The 9,071-nt window shown below is 50.9% G+C and overlaps 1 protein-coding gene across 1 annotated transcript; it reads left to right on the plus strand.

Moving 5' to 3' along the window:
* Positions 1–1,910: 1,910 nt before the first annotated feature.
* Positions 1,911–6,397, plus strand: ADRA2B (adrenoceptor alpha 2B). The gene has a single exon (XM_090054417.1). It carries the CDS (start codon positions 2,434–2,436, stop codon positions 3,751–3,753), a length of 1,320 nt encoding a protein of 439 aa, XP_089910543.1. The 5' UTR covers positions 1,911–2,433; the 3' UTR covers positions 3,754–6,397.
* Positions 6,398–9,071: the final 2,674 nt, after the last annotated feature.

Consider the following 9,071-nt stretch of genomic DNA (forward strand, 5'->3'; position numbering starts at 1 on the left):
GTGCAGTGTGGGTAGTAGGACTTCCTGATTTCTGTGGACCCTGCAAATATATACACATCAAAGTTTATGAGGCTCTTGACTATGCAGGTGGTGGGGGCTGTGTTTGATCAAAACACTTCACCAGATTATGGACTTTCCTGTGTTAAAAATGTATCTTGTTGCTGGGTTTTTGCTTTCTGTCAGTATTGCCAAAAGACGAACCTGTCGGGCACTCAGATGAATCAGTTCCCTTAACTCTGTTCTATTCCTGCCCTTGAGAGCTGCCTCTCACCAGAACCCATCTCCAAAAGCCACCCCTGTTTCAGATTGGGCGATATCCTTTGGACAGAGGGAGGGCCCAAAAGAAGCATTAGGCATTCAGCTACTGGTTTTTAGGAGGAACCATTTTCAAGATGCTGCATCTAAAAAAGGGCTAATTCAATCACAGCCTCCAGAAGATCCTTTGGTTTTCTGTAAGATGTTGGAGGAAACTGCAAGGTGGGAGGCAAAAGGGAGACAGTTCTACATAAGCCTTGGCACCATCATAACTTTGAGTAACCCCAAGGCTATTCTATTTATGCCTGCTAGAGCTTAGTGGAGGACAGTGGGCCCCTCACCAGTCCCTAGGTTGTAGAGCATGGGAATCAGGTTACATTTAAGATGGCTGCATTAGCTGTCTGGAGAATGGCAGCAGGTTTCTTTGTGTCACTGGGTGACAATGCGGGTTAGAACCTTGTCCTTAATTGTAAGAGAGGTTTTCCTGTTCTTTGTTCTTGAGCTACAGTGTGGCAGGGGTCGAATCTGCTATACACCAGACTGGGATGGCAACCTTAGCTACAGACAGGCAGCCTATATAAAAACAGCAAAAAATATTTAGAGAGCCAAAATGGGCTCTATAAGTTCCCAGGTCTTTCCCGTGCAAACTAAAGCAAGATCTCTATCTGCTAACAGAGCCCAGTCCTCCTTCCAGACAGCTAAATAACAAATCATTTTTCACTGGCACCCTGTAGGACCAGGGGCATCATTTTCACTGAATCCATGGAAGCTGGCTTGGCTTTAGCAGGGTCCATAATGGCAATGGTTTATGTCATAGGAGGTCTTGACAGAGTGGTAGACTGTGCTTCAAGGAGTGTGTAAGCTTGGCAGACCCAGGTGGAATAGGAAGAAATTTGCCCAAGGTCACAACAGTAATCGGTGGCAGAGCTGGGAATAAAAGCCAGGCCGCCTGAGCCATGCTCCTGTGCCCTGCCAGCCGTGCCACGCAGCAAATTGCTAATAACTTTGTTCAATTACAACCTATTTCCTCCCAGTCCTGCTGGCACATTAATTTTCAAGGAGATTAAGTTTAAAGAGGCAGGAGCTGCCTGGCAGTGAGCGCAGGGAGGGGAAAGGCAGAAAGAACAGGAGAGGAAGCCTGGCTTCCAATCAGGAGTTGCCGCTTTAATGCCCTGTCGCTCTGTAGCAGTTTAAGGGATTAGGCTCAAACTTTGCAAAAAGACACCCCTGCCGTCCCCCACGCCCCATCACCCCCTTCCCAGTGCAGAAGGCAGCTCTCAGGCTATGCTGATTCACTAAGCTAAAGTAATAGCAGGGCTAGGAGAAGAGCTGCACAGTGAGCCCCCTGCCCAGCCACCCTCTGGGCTGTGGGAGAAGGGCTGTGCCTACCACCTCAGCAGGGCCAGGGGCTGGCACTGAAGTGGGATGGGTGGAAGGCACTGAAAAGCTGCTGCGGTGTTTGCGGTCTCCCTCCCCCATCCATTGTCTCCTCCCTTCTCTCCCCTCTTCTGGTGCCTGCTGAGGGGATGGGACAGAGCATTGGGCTGCCTGACATCACACATCAAGGATGGGGAAAAGCAAATGCAACCCCCACCCTCCCTGCAGCTTATTTATAAAGCAGAAGAGGCTGACTTTCCCCACAGCAAGGCAAGGAGGGAGCAACGCAGCTTGGAGCTGGAGAAGACTCAACTTTCCCTGAGAGGAAGCGGAGGGGTAGGTGGGAGGGGGAAGAGAGAGACTTAGGAAACTTCTTGGGCTGTTGTGAGCCGTTGCCTTTGAACAGAAGCACCTGGGGAGCATAGAGAGCGAAAGAGAGACAGAGAGAAAGCAACAGCCAAAGCTGCAAGCTGCAGCCGTGGAGGGAAGGAAGCTGTACTGAGAACCAACTGATAGCGGAGAGACAGCCCCTACCTTGCTCCTGCAACACACAGCATGGGGAGCAGGGCACGGGCAGAGTTGCAGACCCCCTGGAGCTCCCTGGTGGATTCCTTTCTGACCTATCACTCCTGCCCTGGATTGGGCATCCATGGAGGCTTCTAATCGCTTGGACCTGAGGCTACAATGAAGCTGTGAGAGCAGGGACACTTGGCTCCCAGTCTGCGCTTCTCTGGGATTTACTCCCTTCTTCTGCAGAAGACCACCTCAACTTCTTTCCCTTCCACCCGGCAGGACAAAGCCATGGACAGCCCTGAAGGGTACTCTGTCCAAGCCACTGCAGCCATTGCAGCCATCATCACCTTCCTAATCCTCTTTACCATCTTTGGCAACATCCTGGTGATCATTGCCGTGCTCACCAGCCGGTCCCTCCGAGCCCCACAGAACCTCTTCCTGGTGTCCCTGGCAGCTGCAGACATTCTGGTGGCTACCCTCATCATCCCTTTCTCCCTGGCCAATGAGCTGATGGGCTACTGGTACTTCAAGAAAACCTGGTGTGAGATTTACCTGGCCTTGGATGTCCTTTTTTGCACCTCCTCCATCGTGCACCTCTGTGCCATCAGTCTGGACCGCTACTGGTCTGTCAGCCAGGCCATCGAGTACAACTCTAAGAGGACCCCCAAGAGGATCAAGTGCATCATCCTCATTGTGTGGATGATCGCGGCCTTCATCTCCCTGCCGCCCCTGATCTACAAGGGGAACAAGAAGGACAGTCCCCCTGGCAGACCACAGTGCAAGCTCAACGAGGAGGCGTGGTATATCCTTTCCTCCAGCATCGGCTCTTTTTTTGCTCCCTGCATTATCATGATCTTGGTGTATCTCCGGATCTACCTGATTGCCAAGCGCAGGAACAAGAAGCCCACAAGCAAGAAGAAAGAGTCATCTAAGAATATGACTGGTCCCACCTTGGAGACTTCAATGCAGGAGAAACTCTCCAAGCAGCTGGACACAGAGGAACTCAATGGACATCAGGTGCCCATCAAGGAGGGTGACCAGATGGGGACCCCTCTTCCTCCTGCAGACAGGACGTCTCTTCTGAGATTACAAGAGGAGCAGCAGCAGTCACCACTGCCAGCCGTTACCAGCCCAGGTCCTAACCAGTCCCAACTGGAGAAGAAGGAGTCTTCTGGCTCCAGCCTGCTGGAGCGGTCCCCTCATTGCAGCCACAGGCAGCGCAACGGGCACCCGCAGAGCTCTCCAAAGGGCATGGACACCCTGGCCACTGCCAAGGGGGAGGTGCTGCTGGTGAGGAGGGTGAAGACCCTGAGTGCCAACCCTGGGAAGAGGAAGACCCACCTCAACCGGGAGAAGAGGTTCACCTTTGTCCTGGCAGTGGTGATTGGGGTTTTTGTCCTCTGCTGGTTCCCCTTCTTCTTCCTCTACAGCCTGGGGGCCATCTGCCCAGAACTCTGCAAGGTCCCCAACAGCGTGTTCCAGTTCTTTTTCTGGATTGGCTACTGCAACAGCTCCCTAAACCCTGTGATCTATACCATCTTCAACCAGGACTTTCGCAAGGCTTTCAGGAAGATCCTCTGCAGGCAGTGGACTCAGACTGCCTGGTGAGACAAGAGCGGAGAGGTGGGAGACTGTAGGTAGTGGGGAGAGGGGTGGCTAGAGAGAGGAAGGAGGAACTGTATCCCTTCCACTGACTGTGTTAAAAATCCTTCTATTTATTCATTGGCTGATGTGTTTGGGCAGGGGATTCAGGAGTGCATTTTAAAGACTTGATTTTTGGATCAGCCTCTGTTTTTTTTTTTGAGCTGTCTCTCTGTTGTTTCCTGCAAAGGGTTGAAAAACCAGAAGCTAGGGCTGTTTTGCCAACATGTTTTATACTGAGTAGGGGAACCCTGAACATGTGAATGATACACAGGGTGGGACAAGGCAACCCCTGCTCACAAAGTCTGCAGGTGGGAGTGGGTGAACAGCCTTTTGGGTAACAGAACTAGGGGTCTCAGCCAGTGCTGGGATGCAGATCTCTCCCTTTTGTCTTGTGGATGAGAAGTTGGATGACAATATGTGTGTGGATGTCAGGGGGGAAAAAAGTCTGTCAAGCCTCCCTCTTCTTTCCTGCTCCCTCCTCCTTGCTTAGGCAGGCAATGGCCAACTCAGTACCAGGAACAGCTGCCCTGTGCCCTTTTGTGTCAGCAGAACCCATGATCCCTGATGCATTTGCTCAGCTCTCAAGTGCCAATGAAGAGCCACTGCAGCAAGGGCTTGAATCTGCAGGGCTCTGTTTCATGAGGGTCAGGCAGCCAAATCACAGCTGGCCTGGCAGGGTGGGGAAGGGAGGAGTTCTGAACCTGTTCCAGGCTGGGACCCACATGCCCCCTGTCCCATGTATCTGAGACCCACCTCAAGTTTGAGATCTGTCCCTTCCACCTTACCGAGAGTCAGCGAAATCCCCCTCCCTGGTCTAGCTGAGATATCCAAGACTTCCCCTTTCATCTAACTGGGATCCAGCTCACTGGGATCTGCCCCAGCTATTGCTTTCCTGCTTAACAGCTGAGTAAGTGTGAGCCTCTGGCACCATACCTTGATCCCCAGTGCCAAATCCCACTGGCAGGAGCCCTTGTGTGGACAGCTCTCCCACAGCTGCATCCCACATGCCAGTCTGTTGAGTGTGGGCTTACAAAGGTCAGTGGCTACAGGAGTGGTGTCTACATTAGCGCCCCCCACTATTGCCACCCTCAGTAGACCTACTCTGGGGTTAGCAGTAATGAAGTCTAGGGTGGGCTCAGAGTGGCGCACACAGTAGGGGCTGTCACACTGGATGGGACTGAGAGGAGACAATTTTCCTCTCTTTGATTCCTTTTTTTTCTTATGAAGGGAAGGCTCTTCCTTCCTTTCTTCTCTATCATTTTCTTTATTTTCTACACATGCTATGTTCCTTCCCTCTTCCACATGTACCCCAGTCCTCCTCACCTCTCTGCAGAACCCAGCACAAAATCTGTGCTCAGATTTTTCTGTGAAACTGGAAGTCATCAGGGTCAGTCCTGCTCCTGCCCCCACCTCCCTTGTATTTTTTGGCCTTATGGGTACTCCAGGACTTGGTCATGATTTTGCCGCACAGCCTCTGACACGTCACTTCTGGGGTCAGCATCTCCTCTAGTGGTTTGTCTTGCCGCTGTTCATATGCCTCCCCCAGGCTGAACCAAATGCTCCCTCCAAATTAGATTCTGTTCACGAGGTGGAAAGCAGGCATTAAATCAAAACACCTTTAGTATGAATGCAGGTGGGGGAAAAAAACCCAGATAGTTAATCAAGGAAGTGTGAGTTGCTTTGATATTGTGTTTCTGTGTTTGAATCACTTTAAAAAATGACATTATAGTCTAATTTTGCACATCAGCATTGGAGCTGGGAGCAGGAGGGAGACTGCTGCTTTTACACTTCTTGGTTATTGTGGGGTCTTTTGTGTAATCTTCCCCCGTAGAGCTATGTTTAATAAGAGCAGATCAATACCCATGGTGTGGGTGTGAGCTGTGTCTCACCCAAACATGCCTGCTCTGATGGGATCCAGAATCTTGACGAGTTGCCCTTGGCATGGCACACTGGGGGGTTTTGTTGGTTTTTTATTTAAATAATCCTATCTCACTGTAAGCCCTTTACAACGCCACGTGCCATGATCCCCACTTTGCAGGTGGTCAAACTGATTCTCAGAATAGAGCAGGGATGCACTAGGTGTCAGGCAGCAGGAAAAAGAAACCAGGCATCCTGATTCTCCATCCTGGTCCTGCGGACACACCAGCTTCAGCTGGCTATTGAAATTGCAATTAGGCGGTGAATTTTTAAGCACTTTGATATTGTCTGTGGCCTCCACATTGAAATTCAGTCAATCCTCTTGGCAGGCAACAGAGAAATGAAGTGTCCTGTGAATAGGCTTTGCCTGCCTGCTGCTGGGAAAATAGACCTGGAGGAGCGGAGGAAACTGATTGCTTGCTGACCCTAAAAATATCAAAGGGGACTGCGGGGTGGGCTGGCTGTCCCTAAACCTGTCATATAAGCGGGCGGATGCATCCAACTGGCCTGGTGTCTCTGACCATCCGTTCCCATGGAGCAAGGAGATGGCATACAATGGGGTCAGGGGTTGGGTGCCTCTTTGGACCATGCGTGAGTCTTGCTGCCTCATTGCCCCTTTTCCTAATGGAAGGAACTGTGTTTTGCCCCATGTCTGGTGTGCGGAGTGATGTTTATGAAGAGTCTGAGCTATTTTGACAATAAAAGATATTTTGTAATAAGCCCACGTGTGCACTCTTTGAGGGCCGTATTGATGCGCGCTGCTTACCCAGCATCTCAAAATGGGGGTGTGAAGTGCTTGGTTTGCAGTGGGGGAAACTGAGGCACAGGGAAATGGTGTTATCTTCACTGAGCCCAACAAGTCATGCTTGAACCAGAAGCACGAGCAGTTCTGGGGGACCAGTCCCACCCTCAGTTCCACTCTTCTTGTACCTACCCCCCTTTCTGTAGGAGCCAGAGCAGATCCTTGAGCAGTGTCATGCCCATGAAGGGTTAATCTGACCCTGTGAAAGCCACTGCCGTCAGTGGGATTGCACCCCTATCACACTCCCTTGAGGCTGGACTCTTGGGCTCTCTGGGCAGGAGGGTTTGAGTGCATGTCAGCCCTGGGGCACACAGCAGAGGCGGCTTGGGGTGTCACAGTGCACCCCAGGGCAAAGCTGACTCCTCTGTGGGGGTATCTACAGAGTTACAGTTACGTCAGGGAAGGACTTGAATTCTCCTTAACTCTTTGACTGGTCTAGGGAGCTTGCATGCTTCCTTCTGGCTTGGGGAATGAGGGGAAATGCGTCCCACTGAGGCAGGAGAAGGAGGTAGTGACCTCGTGTTCCTACCCAGCTGCACCAGGACTCCTCATAGACCACTTGACTTACCCTTTCTGACCAGCTGTGCATTGCCGGGTCTTCCTGAAGACCTATTGACTCACTCTCTCCACTTCGGGAGCTGGAACAGAGAAAGGAACAATCCTTCAGCCAATTGCACCCTTGGGACCCTATCCATCTCTCCTGTGAGCACATAACAGGCTGAGCTCTTTCTTGAGGTCTCACACAATGGCACCGATCACACTTTCCTGCACTGTTAAGCCTGAATCTTTACCTTATAACCACCCAGATCCCCCTAACATAGGCAGGGGCCCAGCTCACCGCACACTGACATCAGAGCAAATCTAGAGCCCCTCAGTCAAAAATCAGTGCTGTAAAGCTGGTGGAAAGGAGATCAGGCCCTTCCTGTAAACCTGTAGCTCCCATATCCCAGGGCAAGGTCCCACATTGCCCTTTACCACCGATTCCTCTCTCTAAATAAAGGGACAAGGCAGCTGGCCAACAGCTGATCCTACCAAAGGTATCTTGCCTGGGCAGCTCTCTCAGCTTGGCAGTCCTCATCCCCAGATCCAAGCAGTCCGTAAAAGCTCCTGCATTCCCACCACCCTAGTTCTCAGGTCAGCCATTGGCCACAAACCCTGCTCTTTCCTCCCATAACCACACTCAGATTTTTCTTTTTTTCCCCTCCCTGGGACCAGTTTGTTTGTTTAAAGTTACGTGAACACATTTTGACTGCCTGCGAGTTGGCTCAGCGAGGCAACATGGGAAGTGAGCAGCAGGGCCGGGGGAGAAAAATGTTTGCGGCGAGAAATGGAACAAAATGTTGCAAAGGTCGAGATCAGTTATTTCTGGAATGACAGGCAAAAAACAAAATCCCCTGTAAGATTCAGGGAGCAGGGCAGCCTGCCTAGACCTTGTGCATACTGTAGGATCTGTCCTGGGTGACTGACTTGTGGTTTATTGTAGGGTAATGGATGTAGGTTGCAGGCAATGAGAGCGGTCAGTGATATGGGTACACAGCATCTAAAGCAGCCCCTGCCCCAAGGGGACTTCTGTCTTAGGCAAAGGCTGGGAGGGGAGACACCAGTCCAGAGAGCTGTAGCATCAGTTCCTGGTACTGAACCCCACTGTCTTGCTCCCTCTCTAAGACCCTATTCACTAGCTGACACTGGGCATGTCTACATATTCATTAGTGTACCTTAGATACTGCATATTTAGTTTCGTACTTGCTTAATAAAGTGCAAACTAAATATGGAGTAACTAGAGTTACTGCTCAGTAGCACCGGTGCATGGTTATTTTGCGATGCTTACTGTGCATTAGCCTAATCACACTGTGCAGGAGGCTATTAGCACAAGTTTTAACCAACCCGCTACTGCGCAGAGTGATTAGGCTAATGCGCAATAAGCATCTTATGTAGATGCACCCACTGTCTCCCATATGTAAAGAGGAGATGATTGTCTCCCCAGTTTACAGAGGCGACAACCTATTTCTGCTGATGAAGTTATCACTGTTTCAGCAGTTCCTGGGTCTACTGGGACATTTTTTTTAACCTCGTTTGCCTCTTTTGGAAACTGGTGCAAACTGTGAATCGCTCCACTGCAATCAGCAGAAGCAAACTTGATGCAAAGAAGAGGGGAACCCCGGCCTCTGTGCTGGGGAAGCCCGTGTCCTGTTTGGGACATGCTGTCCAGGCTTGCGAGGGTGGGGGTGCCGTGGTATCACCCCAGGATGGCCTACTGTCTCCCAAACGCCCAAAGCTGCCAGACACCATTACATGCCTGTGTATTTTGACACAAGGATTAGACCAAAGTGTTCCAGACCTTTTGGATCCACATAGGCCACTTTGGCATCGGTTTCCAGTATGGGGGCTAAATGAACATTGATGAGGGTTGTTTTTTCCCTCTCCTCTTTCTGGTTTAAAAATGGTAAAAGGGGGGAAAGTTTGGAGAGGAAACAAACCCCCCAAATCTGGATTGAACTCAAGTGCTTCCTTTGTGAATCATCCCTCTGGGCCATCAGAAACTGTCTGGCAAAGTTTTGGATAG

The sequence above is a fragment of the Crocodylus siamensis genome, chromosome 6 (genome assembly GCF_052110815.1).
Source record: "Crocodylus siamensis isolate JL-2025a chromosome 6, ASM5211081v1, whole genome shotgun sequence".
NCBI classification, from domain to species: domain Eukaryota; kingdom Metazoa; phylum Chordata; order Crocodylia; family Crocodylidae; genus Crocodylus; species Crocodylus siamensis.

Bases quoted from the DNA above. Each gene is read 5' to 3' on its own strand.
- ADRA2B (XM_090054417.1), top strand. From the start codon at position 2,434: ATGGACAGCCCTGAAGGGTACTCTGTCCAAGCCACTGCAGCCATTGCA.